Raw genomic sequence first — 17,757 nt, forward strand, 5'->3', positions numbered from 1 at the left:
AGATATGGAGAAAATCATTTTAAGGGCCAACTTCATCCACATCCAAAAAGACCCATGCCCATCATCGAAAACTATGTGATGACGATGTTAACTACACGCTAACCACTATCTGCTTTGGTTATTAGGCACACATCGATGGAGAAGTAAATATTTTATTTTTCAAATTCGGATTTGCTAGGCAATTTTGCCGAGAGCCATTTCGCGGCAGACTTTTGCATGGGAGAACAACCAAGTAAGATGGATTAAATGGATAAGACAAAATCAGCTAAAAATGAACCTGTGTGGCTGTTCTCTCATGCAAAAGTTAGCCCCTAATTTGCTTTCCCCAAAATTGCCTACAAATCTCTGTTAAATTTTATTTTCTTTTCTGTTGGAAGATATACGTGGCCCAGGAGAAGCCAAGGCAGCTACTATTCGTTTTAGACTGTGACAACCGATTATGGGCCCACAATCGATTGGTTGTAACAATCTAAAATGAACTAGGCCTAAATGTTTTCTTTTTCTGCCTTACTTACAGCTATATAATGAAAGGAACGACTAACATTTCAATTGTCCACGGCTCATTTGGATCCCTAGAAAACTCATTCGTAAGGCCCTGTTCGTTTTAGATTGCGACAACCGATTGTGAGACCACCCCCCCCACAAATCCAATAATCAGCTGGGGGCTCACAATCGGGTGTCGCAATCTTAAAAGAAAAAGGCCTAATTTTTCTGGTAGCACTCGCGGAAAGCAATTGTTATGAATTCTTTTGCTTTGATCTTTTCTGTTTCTTGAATTCTTAGAATCACACTTATGGGGCCTGTTCATACCACTCCAAAATAGTTGGCTGATAGACAGGGAAAGCAAAAGTCGGAGAACCATTTTTAGCGATCGCAATTTTTATTTTTATTTTTAATTTTAACCTCTTGAGCTTAGTAATAAAAGAAAATCGCTCCCAAAATTTTTTTTTTTGAAAAGGGCAACAGAATATATCTATATATATATATATATATAAATCGCTCCCAAAAATAGTAACCAAATGCATCCTAAATTAGTGGACAGGTATTCCTCGGAAACCAACTGATTGTCATTGGCCCCTCACAACGATATAGTGTGATCACCATTGGTTGGTTTGAACCATCCATTGGATCTCTTTTTGTCGAAAAACCATGCCTATCTTTCAATCTAACCTATAAATATATATAATTTTTTTATTGTTCAATTCCAACCCTTTCTTATACATATTTTTCTGACGTATATGTTCAAATTAAGAGAAAAGAAAAATATTAATGGATGTTTGGATCCGATGGTCGACATGACTCTTGGTCCATCGGATATCCAAACAGAGCCTATCAAGTTTCTTGGGGGTTCCACGCGAAAGCAATGATCCCACATCTGAAAAGTAGTAGGATCTGGATCGGCTTTATAAGCAATGATACATGCAGAATACAAACAACTCTCGGGATCGATAGATATCCAATTACTATCTATCATGTTAGACCTAAAATCGGTAACAGGTACAGCAGTGGCGTAAGAACAGAGAGCGAGTGATGAGGGAGATTGAGTATGAGACCTGAGTGCTTAGTCCTGAGTGCTTAGTCCTGCACAAGGCAAACGAGGTCAGAAGACCAGACCGGATTTTACTCCGGACAGGTCCTTCGACACTCAAGTCAGTATGAGCAAGAGTGAAGGGAAATGTCAGAGAGTTTAGGGAGAAGAGGGTTTTTTTTTTTTCATTACCCATTAGTCTGAGCTTTAGTCCCCTATTTATAAGGAAAATCTGTTGAGGTGTCCTGGACAGGTGTCCAGGACAGGTGGTAGCCTGTGAGAGGCTGGATCTCACCTACTCTGAACAGGTGGCAGCCTGTGAGAGGCTGGGTCTCACCTACTCTGGGACAGGTGGCAGCCTGTGAGAGGCTGGGTCTCACCTACCCTGGGACAGGTGGCAGCCTGTGAGAGGCTGGTGTTTTCACACCCCATCAGTTGCCCCCCAGTTTTCCAAGTCATTGAAGGACTTGGGAAAGTGTGATCACTCGTTTTTCTGGATGGGGAGACGTTGTTCGGGGGTGAATCGAAGAATTTAGCACGGAGTCCGGAGTTCGCAGTCCGGATTTCGCAGTCCGGAGTTCGGAGTTCGCAGTCCGGAGTACGGCTTCAACCGGACTGGGTTCTGATGCTTTACAGAATGCTCAATATCCGGAGTTCGGAGTTCGGAGTTCGGAGTCCGGAGTTCGCAGTCCGGATTTCGGAGTTCGCAGTCCGCAGTCCGGAGTACGGCTTCAACCGGACTGGGTTCTGATGCTTTACAGAATGCTCAATATCCGGAGTCCGGAGTTCGCAGTCCGCAGTCCGGAGTTCGCAGTCCGGAGTACGGCTTCAACCGGACTGGGTTCTGATGCTTTACAGAATGCTCAATATCCGGAGTTCGGAGTTCGGAGTCCGGAGTTCGCAGTTCGGAGTCCGGAGTTCGCAGTCCGGATTTCGGAGTTCGCAGTCCGCAGTCCGGAGTTCGCAGTCCGGAGTACGGCTTCAACCGGACTGGGTTCTGATGCTTTACAGAATGCTCAATATCCGGAGTCCGGAGTTCGCAGTCCGCAGTCCGGAGTTCGCAGTCCGGAGTACGGCTTCAACCGGACTGGGTTCTGATGCTTTACAGAATGCTCAATATCCGGAGTCCGGAGTTCGCAGTTCGGAGTCCGGAGTTCGCAGTCCGCAGTCCGGAGTTCGCAGTCCGGAGTACGGCTTCAACCGGACTGGGTTCTGATGCTTTACAGAATGCTCAATATCCGGAGTCCGGAGTTCGGAGTTCGGAGTTCGGAGTCCGGAGTTCGCAGTTCGGAGTCCGGAGTTCGCAGTCCGGATTTCGGAGTTCGCAGTCCGCAGTCCGGAGTTCGCAGTCCGGAGTACGGCTTCAACCGGACTGGGTTCTGATGCTTTACAGAATGCTCAATATCCGGAGTCCGGAGTTCGCAGTTCGGAGTCCGGAGTTCGCAGTCCGCAGTCCGGAGTCCGCAGTCCGGAGTACGGCTTCAACCGGACTGGGTTCTGATGCTTTACAGAATGCTCAATATCCGGAGTCCGGAGTTCGGAGTTCGGAGTCCGGAGTTCGCAGTCCGAATTTCGGAGTTCGCAGTCCGGAGTTCGGAGTCCGGAGTACGGCTTCAACCGGACTGGGTTCTGATGCTTTACAGAATGCGCCATATCCAGTCCGGAGTTCGGAGCGGACTGCTTTTTGTCGTTTTGTAGAACGCGTCATATCCAGTCCGGAGTACGGAGCTCCAGTTCGGCTGGAAGTGGAGTCCGACTGGAAGTGGAGTCCGGTTCGGACCGGACTGCTTTTTGTCGTTTTGTAGAACGCGTCATATCCAGTCCGGAGTACGGAGCTCCAGTTCGGCTTGAGATGAGCTGGAGTTTTGTAGAACGCGTCATATCCAGTCCGGAGTACGGAGCTCCAGTTCGGAGTTCCAGTTCGGCTGGAAGTGGAGTCCGGCTGGAAGTGGAGTCCGGCTCGGACCAGACTGCTTTTTGTCGTTTTGTAGAACGCGTCATATCCAGTCCGGAGTACGGAGCTCCAGTCCGGAGTACGGAGCTCCAGTTCGGCTTGAGATGAGCTGGATTTTGTCCTGTAGCGCTTTGCGCCATATCCAGTTCGGCTTGAGATGAACTGGATTTTGTCCTGTAGCGCTTTGCGCCATATCCAGTTCGGCTTGAGAAGAACTGAATTTTGTCTTGTAGCGAATCTCACCGAGTCCTGGTCGGCCTGAAATGAACTAGATTTTGTCCTGTAGCGCTTTGCGTCATATTCAGTTCGGCTTGAGATGAACTGGATTTTGTCCTGTAGCGCTTTGCGCCATATCCAGTTCGGAGTACGGAGCTCCAGTCCGGTGTATGGAGCTCCAGTTCGGCTTGAGATGAGCTGGATTTTGTCCTGTAGCGCTTTGCGCCATATCCAGTTCGGCTTGAGATGAACAGGATTTTGTCCTGTAGCGCTTTGCGCCATATCCAGTTCGGCTTGAGATGAACTGGATTTTGTCCTGTAGCGCTTTGCGCCATATCCAGTTCGGCTTGAGAAGAACTGAATTTTGTCTTGTAGCGCTTTGCGCTATATCCAGTTCGGATTTTGATGAACTGAATTTTGTCTTGTAGCGCTTTGCGCTATATCCAGTTCGGATTTTGATGAACTGAATATAGCGCAATCAGCTAAAAGACGAAATTGAATTTTGTCTTGTAGCGAATCTCACCGAGTCCTGGTCGGCCTGAAATGAACTGGATTTTGTCCTGTAGCGCTTTGCGTCATATCCAGTTCGGCTTGAGATGAACTAGATTTTGTCCTGTAGCGCTTTGCGCCATATCCAGTTCGGAGTACGGAGCTCCAGTCCGGTGTATGGAGCTCCAGTTCGGCTTGAGATGAGCTGGATTTTGCTGCGCTATATCCTGTCCGGCTTGGGCCGGTCTTATTTTTGTCGCGCGATATCCTGTCCGGCTTGGGCCGGTCTTATTTTTGTCGCGCGATATCCTGTCCGGCTTGGGGAACAGATGAACCTTCTTCAGGTTGAGTTTTACCCACGCGTTATATCAGTCTGGCCGGAGATGACCAAGTTTATTGAACTTGGGTTTTTGCAAGGGTTTGGTTTTCTGCCCGGGCCCGTTTCTGACTAGAAGTGCGCTTCCGATCTTTGTGGAGGCGAGCCGTGGCGAACCAAGTAGCGAGTACCCAGTTTTAGCGAACTGGATTTCCAGATATAAATACCCAAGTTTTGTGAACTGGGTTTCCAGATATAAATACCCAAGTTTTGTGAACTGGGTTTCCAGATATAAATACCCAAGTTTAAGAACTGGGTTTCCAGATATAAATACCCAAGTTTAAGAACTGGGTTTCCATATATAAATACCCAAGTTTAAGAACTGGGTTTCCAGATATAAATACCCAAGTTTTGTGAACTGGGTTTCCAGTGAGTACCCAAGTTTTGTGAACTGGGTTTCCAGTGCGTACCCAAGTTTAAGAACCGGGTTTCCAGTGAGTACCCAAGTTTTGTGAACTGGGTTTCCAGTGCGTACCCAAGTTTAAGAACCGGGTTTCCAGTGCGTACCCAAGTTTAAGAACCGGGTTTCCAGTGAGTACCCAAGTTTTGTGAACTGGGTTTCTAGTGAGTACCCAAGTTTTGTGAACTGGGTTTCCAGAGCGTACCCAAGTTTAAGAACCAGGTTTCCAGTTCGTCCCTTACATCGAGTAGTTCGATTAGCAGTGATTCCACTGCATTTTTGCTTTTGAGTGCCATTGCATAGCACTCCCTGGACTGAGGTTGATCTCCTCGAACTTCACCCACACCATTGGGGGTTATGAACTTCATTTTTTGGTGGTAGGCTGAGGCGACTCCACGGATCAAGTTCTGGCCAGGCCGTCCTAAGATAGCGTTGTAGACCGAGGTGGCCTTTACTACCAGAAAGTTGACCATGGCGAATGCTTGACAAGGTGAGTCTCCGACTAGGACAGGGAGCTCAATCTGCCCCACCACTTTCACGACCTCTCCGGAGAAGCCAAATAAATCTGAGTTCGCCGGCTTTAGACGGTCGTCGCCTATCATCATTTTTTCAAAGGCGTGGTAGTATAGAATGTCTGCTGAGCTTCCGTTGTCCACGAGGATTTTCTTCACCTCCCAGTTGGCAACGAGCATGGTTAGAACCAGTGCATCGTCGTGGGGGAGGATAAGGTTGTCCAGATCTGCATCCGAGAAGGAGATCTCATTCTCCGTTCTCGACTTTTTGCTGGTAGTGTGCACGGCGTTAACTCGCCTTGCATATGCTTTGCGAGCGGTAGAGGAGGTGCCCCCAGCGGCAGGCCCACCCATAATTGTACCAATGACCCCCCTTGGCTGAGATCGGGGTGCCTCAGGTTGTGCATTGGGCAGCTGAGGGGTTTTGTCCCGAGCAGGGGGCTGTTGTGATTTCGGAGGGCTACGGCCCTGGGGGCTCTTTCCTCTACGCTCTTGGTTGCGATTGTCAGTCCGGATATACTTTTTCAAATAACCCCGGCTGATGAGCTACTCAATTTCCTCCTTGAGTTGCCAACAATCATCTGTGTCGTGGCCGTGGTCTTTGTGGGACCGGCAGTACTTCGAAGGATCTCTCCTGTTTCCTTTGGAGATCATTCTAGGTGGCCACTTCACGAACTCCTCCTCACTGATTGCCGCCAGTATGAGCTTTCTGGAGGTATTGAGAGGCGTGAAGTTCTCTTCTCTTCTCTGAGGGGGTGGAGACTTCTCTTTTCTGGGAGGTTTATCCTCCATGCGCTATTTAGGCAGATTCTTCTCTTCAGAGGTTATCCTCCGATTTGAGTTAAGAGCTGCTAGTGTTTCTTCCACCGTTATGTACTCCTCCGCCCCGGCCATGAGATCCGCCAGTGAATGCGGATTTTGTCGAGCCACAGCTCGACGGAAATCGTTGGACCGGGCGCCTGCGAGGAGCGCATTCATTGCTGCTGAGGGATCTAAATTTGGCACTTGAAGTGCCTCCCTGTTGAATCGGCGGACGAACACCTTCAGAGGCTCGTTGTCTTTCTGTCGCAAGGCCATCAGGGAAGCTGTTGTTTTCTTTGGCCTGCGGCTGCTCATGAAGTGGCGGACGAGGTCCTTTCCAAAATCGTCAAAATTGTTGATGGAGTTTGGTTTAATCCTGGAGTACCAGTCTCTTGCCGCGCCAGTTAACGTTGTTGGAAACGCTCTGCAGATGAAGACATCAGAAGCTCCGTGGAGGAGCATCATTGTTCTGAATGTCTCCAAGTGATCCACGGGGTCTGTGGTGCCGTCGTACTGGGGGACGGCTGGCATTTTAAACCCTCTGGGTGCTGGGGCACCCAGAACATCATTAGTGAACGGCGTTCTACTTGAGAACGCCCTGGAGGCGGGCCGGCTCTGGTCCTTCGCCAGTTCCTCTATTCTATGGTCCATGTCCTCCATTCTCTGTAGCAGGGGATCCGTTCTGTGGTCCCGGGACCTGATTCTTCCCACAGATCGGCTTGCCGCGGAGCCGGACTGACTCTCCGGACTCCTACGACGAGGCCGGGACTTTACTTGTGGTGCATGCTCTTCGTGAGCTCGGGGCTTCTGTGCAGAGCGGGACCTCGACCTTTGGCGGCGATGAGGCTCCGTCTGTGCGTGCCTAGCTGCGGAGTGATGAACTTGTCTGGCGGAGTGGTGAGTTTGGCCCTCCCCATGGCGTGATGACTCTCCCCTGTGGACATCTGGCCTTTCCTGGCCAGATCGTAGAGCTTCTGGAGGAGGTTGGGGAGGCGCCTGCAGTAGCTGCTGGTACTGCCCGACAAGGGTTGTCATCTGCTGAAATAGAGCTTGAACTTGCTCCGGAGTGGGCAGAGGGTTAAGATGTTCTGAGCGAGCAGGGCTCTGCTCGGCGGTAGCAGAAGCTGCTACTACTAGCGAGGCAATTCGCTCGCTCCAGGTTCTGCGAGGTAGCACGGCTTGATCAGTCCGTGTAGTAGGGATCCGCGCGCTCTTGCGCCCTGCCATTTTTTGTGAGATGCGTAAGAACAGCTTTTAGTTCTGGGGTCCCACGGATGGCGCCAATCTGTTAGACCTAAAATCGGTAACAGGTACAGCAGTGGCGTAAGAACAGAGAGCGAGTGATGAGGGAGATTGAGTATGAGACCTGAGTGCTTAGTCCTGAGTGCTTAGTCCTGCACAAGGCAAACGAGGTCAGAAGACCAGACCGGATTTTACTCCGGACAGGTCCTTCGACACTCAAGTCAGTATGAGCAAGAGTGAAGGGAAATGTCAGAGAGTTTAGGGAGAAGAGGGTTTTTTTTTTTTCATTACCCATTAGTCTGAGCTTTAGTCCCCTATTTATAAGGAAAATCTGTTGAGGTGTCCTGGACAGGTGTCCAGGACAGGTGGTAGCCTGTGAGAGGCTGGATCTCACCTACTCTGAACAGGTGGCAGCCTGTGAGAGGCTGGGTCTCACCTACTCTGGGACAGGTGGCAGCCTGTGAGAGGCTGGGTCTCACCTACCCTGGGACAGGTGGCAGCCTGTGAGAGGCTGGTGTTTTCACACCCCATCATATCAAAATAACATAAACAATCACCGGTGAAGGGGATATGAAAATAAAGAGAAATGCTCACATGATGAGAGGAATCCATTCCGTCGCGTCTTTAATTCAAGAGAACAAGCTACAGCTACAAAAAGTAAATGACAGTGTAGGAAATGTAAAGATAAAAGATAACATGCTAAGGCGGCTTGTTTCGAGGCAGTCGTTCCTTTTTATAGTTTTTCACTCTTAACTGCTCACCCATGTCCCATGTTTTTTGAGAGGGAACTTGTAATAACCATCTACTTCAGCTTCAAACTTTCACAAGTCCCCTTGTTTAAAGATAATTGCTACCTCCATCTTCTGAGAAATGGCAGCTGGCGTGCAACTTCTTTGACTTTGTCGGACAAGTCACCTATCGGTAGCTTGAACTCCCGTCTCTGATTTCAACTTCAAAATGGGTGTGAACAATGTAATATAGACATGATACAGATATGATCCCTAAATTGTATGGATTGGAGAAAAGAAAACGAGGTTGCGAACGAGAACCCCAAAATCCATCTATAGGCATCAAAGAAGAGAAAAACAATGGGAATGGTGACGCCTAATCCAACAATAGATAAGGGAGAATCCTAAATGTAGGGAAGTGCTCCATTTGGTTGCCGGATTTTTTTTGGTTCTTGGGGCTTAGAAAATCCACGTTTGGTTGGTGGGCCCAAAATAATCCTAAGAACCAAAATAACTCCGCATGAAACCCCAGGAAGGAAAAAAAAATACTCCCAGGAACTAAAAATAAGCTTGCAGAAGAATTGTTTTTCTTCCCATCAATTCAAGCAACCAAACAAACATGGGATTTTTATTTTACCGGGATACTTCCAGGGAGTTTTTTTTCCCACCAATCTCCCAGGAAGTTTTTTGTTCCACAAAAATCCCAAAAACCAAAAAAATTCCGGCAACCAAACGGAGGGAAGAGTCCGAGTGGAGGCTAAATTCTGTTCTCAGTCGATTTTGAGAATTCTGATGTCATTATTTTTTAAAAAGGTCTTATTTTATCTGAACTCAACTACAATGTTTTGAAGTATGCTTTTATGTTCAAAAATAGAAAATAGAAAATTATCCGTATGGTCCATGTAATCATCCATAGGCATCTTAACAAGGTCAATGGAGAAAGAAATGATAAGTTTTAACAATTTGAAGACCGACTAAACAAACAAGATTATTTCTAGTGACTAAAGTATGCCGTTAAATAAAACTTTTTTTGACCTTATTGTTATGCTTTGATAGGAATTAAAGAAATGCTCACATTACATGTTTCCTCATGTTAGGCTCGTGCTGTGATTCTTTATACTTGTAACATTTTTCTTTACTTGTTTCTTTACTCATGTTTATTTACTATATCGTTTATTTATATTCAATAGGATGTGTAACATTAGCCTCTTTTGATTTAAGAAATAACATGAAGGGGAAGGTTCTATGAAGTCATGTAAATGCATGTCAAAGATGTATTCTTATGCTTTTCACGCCAGTATTTTCTAGAAAGAGAAATTATAAGGTGGTCAACCGTCAAGTTGGTGTGGGCAGTACCACAAAAGTACCGACCTTGATATTTGATCTAACAGCAGCATCCTAAATTGTGGGCTGTTGTTGGATCAAATATCAAGAGCGGTACTGCCCCACACGGGACTTCATAGTCGGGCACCATATAAAAACTCTTATAGAAAATGAAAAAAAACCGATGATCCGAATAGTGACCACAAATCTTGCCCATTGCCATTGACCCCACCTTATGTCTCATTTCGGTCAAGAATAGCTAAACAATTGATTTTAATAATCCTTTATATTGCCCGCTTGGCATGGGAAGATGATCTATAAGATCAACGGTATCAATTCATACATGTCCTCATGGAGGACCCAAATATTGATTGATCGTTAAGTACGATCGTGGATGGACACTCTCCACCAAATCGAATACTGTTTTTCATATGAGGTATGCTAAACTCAAGGGAGCCCTTGCAAATTGGGCTGAAAGGGCGTCCCTATTGGCTACAAGTCACCAAAGTGCGTTTAATATTCTTTGACTTGGTGCCATCATAAATACACGATGGTGACGTGCAACCAATGGGGGCACCCTTCTAGCCCACTTTTGGGAGGGCACCCCTATGGTAAGCATTCCTCTTTTGTAAGCCCAAAGTTCACGCCTGCCAATCTTCTTTGTCTTGATGATTCCAAACACAAGTTGGTTCGTATTGTTATTAGTAATATGTTTGATGTTTAAGTGCAAGTATTGGTAGGGGTGAGCATTATTCGGTTATATCCGAATAATGCTTTATCTCTTCTTTCCTTTATCTCTTCTTGAGCGTAGGAGATAAGCAAATGAACAGAGCCCAGCCACCACCACTAAGAGAAGGGCAGTCCAAGAGGACATGGTAACCATGGCTCTAGAAAAGCAACACCTCCACCCCTCCATTAGAGATCTGCAATGTTTTTATATACTAGTCAATCAACAAGTGGGATGATAATGGAGGTATCTTTAAGTGTTGCACGTGGTCAAGTGTGAGCCCGTACCTCTCCAAAGTCCTTCCTATTATGATAAGAAAAAAGACAAAAAAAAGGTTATTTTATAGCAAATTGGGGCCTAATCGTGTCGACCCACCATAAAAAAAAACTCAAAAATAGATAGTGAAAATTCTTCATCACGAGCGTTGTCCAGTGTAGTTTGGACCTTTCTACATTCTAAATTGGCAACCACAATAATTTATTTTTCCATCACTGTTGACATTGTCACCCATAATTTATTTTTCCTTGTCTTTTGCGCCCTGCATGAATAGACCCGGACAGGAGAAATAAGTTGTCATATTGTTATATGAAGTCATTGAAATTTTATGTTAGTCTTTTTGAAAACTATATTATGATATAACGAGTTTCAAATGCATACAATGACTGTGAATGTTCCAATAGAGGACATTACCTTTCATATATTTTATTAGAGGGATGCTAGATTCACAGGCGCCCTTGCCAAAAAAAGGAGCAAAGGGTGCCCTTATTGCTCAGATTCCATTTAAGACAACTGCGATCGTAATTTTCTATGCCATCTTAAATGGAATCTGACCAATGGGGGTGCCCCTTGCTGGCTTGTTTGGAAGGGCGCCTGTGAGTCTAGAATTCCTCATTTAGAGATATAAATTTCCTCTCACGAGTAATTTATTTTTTACTCCTTATGGATAGGCTAAATAATTTCCAACGTAGGCCTTTGGATGCTCCAGTGAGAAGAAGTGACTCGTGCGAAGTTGATGGAGTAAAAAGAGGTAGGGGCAGACAGAAAACAACATGGGTAGAAAGACTTGACGGCTAGGAACATAACAGAGAACATGACCTTGGATAGGATAGAATGGAAGAAAATGGTCCATGCAGACGAACTCAACTAGTGTCAGGATTAGACTTAGTCATTTTGAGTCGAATAGATCCTTTCACCTTCTTCATAAAATTTTTCTAAAGGATTTCATTAGCCGACCCCAACTAGTTTGGGACAAAGGCTTAGTTGAGTTGAGTGTGGATAGGCTAAATAATATCCATTTTTGTCGAATTTTATTTTTTCCCTCAGAAAATCTATATTTTTCTTTATCCTATATAATAAGAATAATCCAAATTTAGTTACAATATTATTACACTTAAAATCTCAAAATTAAAAATCAAACACTAAATTATCTAATAAGTCGATCTCATAAACTCCACATGTTCCTTATACAATCTGGAGAGAAGCATTTTGTCATTGGATCTGTAATCATAGATCAGGTATAAATGTTTGTAGAGGAACTCTAAACTGAAGGGCGCCCTTGCAAAATAGGGGTGAAAGGGCGCCCCCATTGGTTGTAGTCTTGTAGATCACCAATGTGCATATAGTGTTCTTTGACTTTTCATCCTATTTAATTCACATTGGTGACTTACAACAATGGGGGCACTTTTTATCCCTTTTCTGCAAGGGCACCCTTCATTTTAGAACTCCTCATTTTTTAAGGGAAATGACAAATGCGCCCATTTTCATCACATGGAAATCAAATCCGTTGAATCTTTTTGACATGAAGTACATCAGCCCCTTTGCAGTCATCGATACACTGCAGCTGGGTGTCCCGGGTAATGAAAAGTGGCGCATTTATCATTTCCCGTTTTTAATAGTCATCTAATGATCAAAAATGTAGTTTCGAACATGGTACTTTATTTCGAGTTTTTATATGGTGCCCGACCATCAAGTACCGTCAAAACGTTACCACCCTTGATATTTGATCCAAGCACACTTTTTAAGATGCTGCTGTTGGATCAAATATATATCAAGGGTGGTATGTCCTTGATATTTGACGGCTTCATGGTCGGCCACCATATAATTTCTCCTTTATGTCAATGTGCTTTTTTCTATTGTCATTGTCATTGTTCTCATAGATGAAAATTGTAGCGAAATCATCAGAATAGAGAACCAATGGCCTAGAGATTGAGTATACAACTCAAAGCCCGTGATATAATTTCACAATCCTAATGCCTAAGTATACAGTAGCCTCATAACACATAACAAACTCTTTCTTTGCAGTAGAAGTGGGTACACCACTTTGGGCCTTTTTAGATAATACCTCTCGCTAGTAAGTAAACATGCTCAAATTGCTTAAAAAAACTACTCAGCAAAATATTATTGAGATCCACAAAGGCGATAAGTTGGAATAGCCAATAGATGGTTAGCTCTAGGCACTACGAGACTAAATTTCTCTGTCATGTCCAAATCAGCTGGGGACATTCCATTTGGAAGCTCCCAATCAAAGCAATGAACCAATTGTGCCAATACAAATTGAACCACAGTGAGGCCCAATTCCAATCCAGGGCAACTTCTTCGTCCAGACCCAAAAGGAATAAGTTGGAAATGGTGACCCCTGATATCTACATCGGTGCCCATGAACCTCTCAGGATAGAATTGTTCGGGGTTGGGCCATGCATCAGGGTCTCTCCCAATTGCCCAACAATTTATGATGATACGAGATTTTTTCGGAATGTATAATCCATTAACCATGCAGTCTTCTATGGCCTCGTGAGGAGCGAACAAGGGTGCCACAGGGTGGAGCCTCATGCTTTCTTTCACCACCATGTGTAAGTACTTCAAGTTAACCAAGTCTGTCTCCTCCACGACTCGATCCATACCCACCACACTCTCCAACTCTTCTTGGACCTTTTTCATCACTTGTGGATTCCTAAGGAGCTCCGAGAGAGCCCACTCGATTGAGCATGATGGTGTATCCATTCCTCCCAAAAGCATATCCTACGGAAAAAAATATTTATTTCACATGGTTCATGTACACAAGCTTATAATATATAGATTGGATTGCTAATTAAATTATGTTTCCTTACCAGCAGGATTCCTTTGATACTTGTTCGATCGACTTGGAAGTCGGTGTCCTTTGATTCCATGAGCGATAACATGACATCGACGAAATCCTTATGATTCATCAAGTTACTGGCATGGATGTGATCATCAATGATTTTCTCCAAGAAGTCATCCAAGAGCTTGGCAATGGTTTTCATGCGGCGCCTCAGCCCTTGAAGATCTAGTGCCTCAAGATAGGGGATATAATCGGCTACATTGAAAACCGCTGCCAATCTGAGTGTTTCTTGGAGGACTGTTTTGAAGCCCCCATCTTCCAAATCCTTATCCATGTACTTCTTTCCAAACACCATCATACATGTTATATCCGCGCCAAGAGATGACACCTTAGCACTAAGATCAATAGCAACACGAGAATTGGAGATACCTTTGATCGACTTGATAAGGAGGGCCACCTCTTCTCTCCTCATGGACTTGAATGCATCGATCTTAAGATGGCTAAGCAACTCTGAGGTGCAAAATTTGCGCGCGTTACGCCAATAAGGGCCATAATTGGCGAAAACAATATCTTTTCGGTTGTAGGCCATGTATTTCCCGGCCGCGCTGAATGGCCTACCGGCGAACACAAGGTCATGTGTTTTAAGGAACTCTTGGGCTTCCTTTGGGGAGGAGACGACCACGGTCGGGACTAGGCCTAGGCGTATGTACATGATGGGGCCATAATCTTTGGCTAATCTATGGAGGTCGTGATGAGGGAGTGCTCCCAACCTGTGAAGGTTCCCTAAAACAGGTAGTCCTAGAGGACCAGGAGGTAACTTCTTTCCTTTTCCTCTTCTAGCTTGTATGAGATAGGCAAATGACAAGATCCCTGCCAACATTACCAAGAGAAGGGCAGTCCAAGTGGACATGGTAGCAATGGCTCTGGTTAAGCAACCCCTTGACTCCTCTATTATTATTCCTTCTTTCTTGAGTTCTGCAACTCTGTTCTTATAAACAAGACAATAATTAAGAAGGCAGAAGTTAGAGTGGGTGTATCATTAAATTTCCTACGCTGCCAATATTGAATCAAATACTGAAATAAGACGCCATATCTTTATGGGAAGTTATTGAAAATCAGGATTGGGGCCTACCTCATTTGAAAGTCCTTTTTTTTTTTATGGGTAAGCTGGGGTTAGGCAGACCCCAACCAGATATATTGATGAGAAAAAAGATACATCATTTGAAAGTCCTTGCTGCTATGACTAGATTCGCACCCTCCCTACTATTATCCATCAAAAATTTTCAAGTACAATATTCAAACAAATAAGTTCAGGATTGGAGCCTACCTCATTTGAAAGTCCTTGAGGACAGATATCAATCCAGATTTACCTCTAAAAAAAGAAAAAAATTCTTTTAATAAAAGCCGGCACATGGCTGGTTCAAGTGTTTGTACCTAGAAAAAAATGATGTTGAAGTCAGCCATGCAGAAAAATCAAGGATCAAAGAATCAAGCTTTGATACACTTGGTCAGCACAACTAAGAAGCAATACCCACAAAAGACACATCACAAAGGAAGGGGGAGAGAGAGAGAGAGAGCGATTTCTCTTCTAAAATTTATTCACAAATAAACTCACGTATACACTTTTCTCACCGGAACGTTCTCACTTTCTTCTTTACAACTCTACTGTTCACACTTTTTCTCTTCTTTGCTTCTACTACTCGTTTTTGGCATGTACTGCCTTTTTATAAACATAGAAAAGGAAAAGCCGAGTTTTTATATGGTGTAAGCCCTTATAGTCTCTTTTTTAATTTTTTAAGTACTGTGCGGAACACATCATAGGATGATCCAAACCGTCCATAAGATGTAACACAACGTAAATAGGTTGTTCGCCAAAAATCGTTCCCATAGGATGATCCCAACCCTCCGTTATAGATCGGATTGCCGCTCTATATTTATAATGAATAGGGTGTTCTATACATGGAAGAGTACAGCATGTCATATCTCCTACTGTCATGATTACAATCAATCAATATAAGGAAGAAAATAAAATACAAAGAATGAATAAAATATTCTCTTTCCCAGCCTGGCATTAATTGGAAAGGCATTCCTTATTTGGCTAGTCAATCAATCAATATAAGGAAGAATATAAAATACAAAGAATGAATAAAATATTCTCTTTCCCAGCCTGGCATTAATTGGAAAGGCATTCCTTATTTGGCTAGTCAATCAATCAATATAAGGAAGAATATAAAATACAAAGAATGAATAAAATATTCTCTTTCCCAGCCTGGCATTAATTGGAAAGGCATTCCTTATTTGGCTAGTCAAGGGTGACAACATCAATCCTTATCTTATGATGTTGAAGATATCTTCCTTCCTGGGTTGCTGCCTATTCAAACTAAAACTCTATTCAAAGTCCACCTAGTCAATGATAACTCTAACTAACCACAAAATAGCTTTCCTATTTCAAATCAACTATCTTAACTAAACATAACTCTAAAGCTAAACAGTAACTCCTAATTAAACTAGGACTCCTAGAATAACTAGGACTCAAGTACTAACATGACCCACATCCACGCATGTGGGCCCGCACCGTGCCGTGCCGTGCCAGCCCGTCCCCTCCGGCAAACGTGTAGACGAGTCAGCGATGACTCTCAAACAAGCCACTGTACATAGAGGTACTTTTTAGATAAAGATATGTATAATAGAAAAGAACAGAATGCGGAAAAAGATTTCAAACTACTACGATTAGTTTTGGACTTTAGTTCAAAATAAGCATGAATCTTGAAAAAGTGGATGAAAAAAGACTCTATTGCCCTTCCTGGCAACATTAGAGCCTAGATAGCCTCCTCGGATTTGTTACACGAGAGTACACATCAACATATCGCTCGCCTCTATAAGAGATAGTCGTTGCCGTTCATAGAGTGGGGAAACCGCCGGTTCGACTACATTAATAAACGATGGTTCGATTAGTGGATATAACGGTTCGAGTGGGAAAAACGGCAATATATTTAATAACATTGCTGTTTTAGATTAGTGCGATCAATTAATCAACGATGGTAGAACTTAGCCGTTCTTAATGGTAGAATTTCCATGGAGGAAATCGATATGTATTAAATGCTAGCCCATTATATTATTATCTTCCGTTTTTAAGAGATCTTGAGTATTAAATAGGACCGTGTCGCGGGACTCAGTGGGCAAGTGAGTAGTAGCCGGGTATGACCGTCTAAGAGAAGGGCAGTCCAAGTGGACATGGTAGCAATGACTCTTGATTCCTCTATTATTATTATTCCTTCTTTCTTAAGCCCTCGAACTTTGTTCTTATAAACAAGACAATGATTAAGAAGGCAGAAGTGAGAGTGGGTGTATCATTAAATTTCCAACGCTGTCAATATTGAATCAAATACTGGAATAAGACGCCATATCTTCATGGGCAGTTATTGAAATTCAGGATTGGGGCCTACATTATTCGAAAGTCCTTGCTCTGACTAGATTCACTCCTCCCCTACTATATTAAAAAGGGCGGCCAATTCACCTTCCCTACTATATTATGCATCAAATTTTTTCAAGTACAATATTAAAAAAAAAGAAAAAAAAAATCAGGATCGGAGCCTACCTCATTTGAAAGTCATGGCTAAATCAGGTGTCTGTACTTGGATAAAAATGATGTTGACGTTGGTACTTTTTAGATAAAGATATGTATAAGAGAAAAGGACCGATTGCAGATAAAGATTCCAAACTACTAAGCGGTAGTTTTGGACTTGTTCAAAACTAGGCATGAATCGTGAAAAAGTGGAAGAAAAAAAGACTATTGCCCTTCATAATACCATCAAAGCCCATATAACCTCCTCGGATTTGTTGCACGAGAGTGCACCTCAACATATAGCCCGCCTGTATAAAAGTGGGGGAAACGCTGGTTTGACTACCGTAATAAACGATGGTTCGTTTAGTGGATATAAAGGTTCGAGTGGAAAAATCGATGGCAATATATTTAATAACGTTGATGTTTCTGATTGGGGCGATCGACCACCATAATTAACGATGGTTCAATTAGTAGATATAATGGTTTGAGTGGGAAAAACTGGCGGTATATTTAATAACGTTATCGTTTCTGATTGGGGTGATCGACCACCTTAATCAACGATAATTCAATTAGAAAATATAACGGTTTGAGCGAGAAAAACGATGGCGATATATTTAATAACGTTGTCGTTTCTTATTTAATAACGTTATCATTCTTAGCTTTAGGGTTTCCGTTGGTTGGCAACGACAACGAGAAACATTGCCGGTATAATCATGAAAAAGTGGAGATGATGTCCATGAATTGTAGCGTTGTCATTATTAGTTTTAGGATTTTCATGGGTTGGCAATGACACCGAGGAACGTTGCCTGTATAACTA

The 17,757-nt window shown here is 43.7% G+C and overlaps 1 protein-coding gene across 2 annotated transcripts; it reads right to left on the bottom strand.

Moving 5' to 3' along the window:
- Positions 1–12,479: 12,479 nt before the first annotated feature.
- On the bottom strand, positions 12,480–14,825 carry LOC143845954 (cytochrome P450 71AU50-like). 2 transcript variants are annotated; one of them, XM_077354355.1, is made up of 3 exons: positions 14,810–14,825; positions 13,404–14,358; positions 12,480–13,314 (listed from the first exon to the last, which is right to left on the bottom strand). In XM_077354355.1, exons 2-3 carry the CDS (start codon positions 14,283–14,285, stop codon positions 12,694–12,696), a joined length of 1,503 nt encoding a protein of 500 aa, XP_077210470.1. In that variant the 5' UTR covers positions 14,286–14,358; positions 14,810–14,825; the 3' UTR covers positions 12,480–12,693. The 2 variants fall into 2 exon arrangements, with proteins under 2 accessions (XP_077210470.1, XP_077210469.1); XM_077354354.1 differs by lacking the exon at positions 14,810–14,825 and adding an exon at positions 14,508–14,527.
- Positions 14,826–17,757: the final 2,932 nt, after the last annotated feature.

This window comes from Tasmannia lanceolata, unplaced genomic scaffold, assembly GCF_043159265.1.
Source record: "Tasmannia lanceolata isolate RefF3 unplaced genomic scaffold, GAP_Taslan_0.1 ptg000015l, whole genome shotgun sequence".
NCBI lineage: Eukaryota > Viridiplantae > Streptophyta > Magnoliopsida > Canellales > Winteraceae > Tasmannia > Tasmannia lanceolata.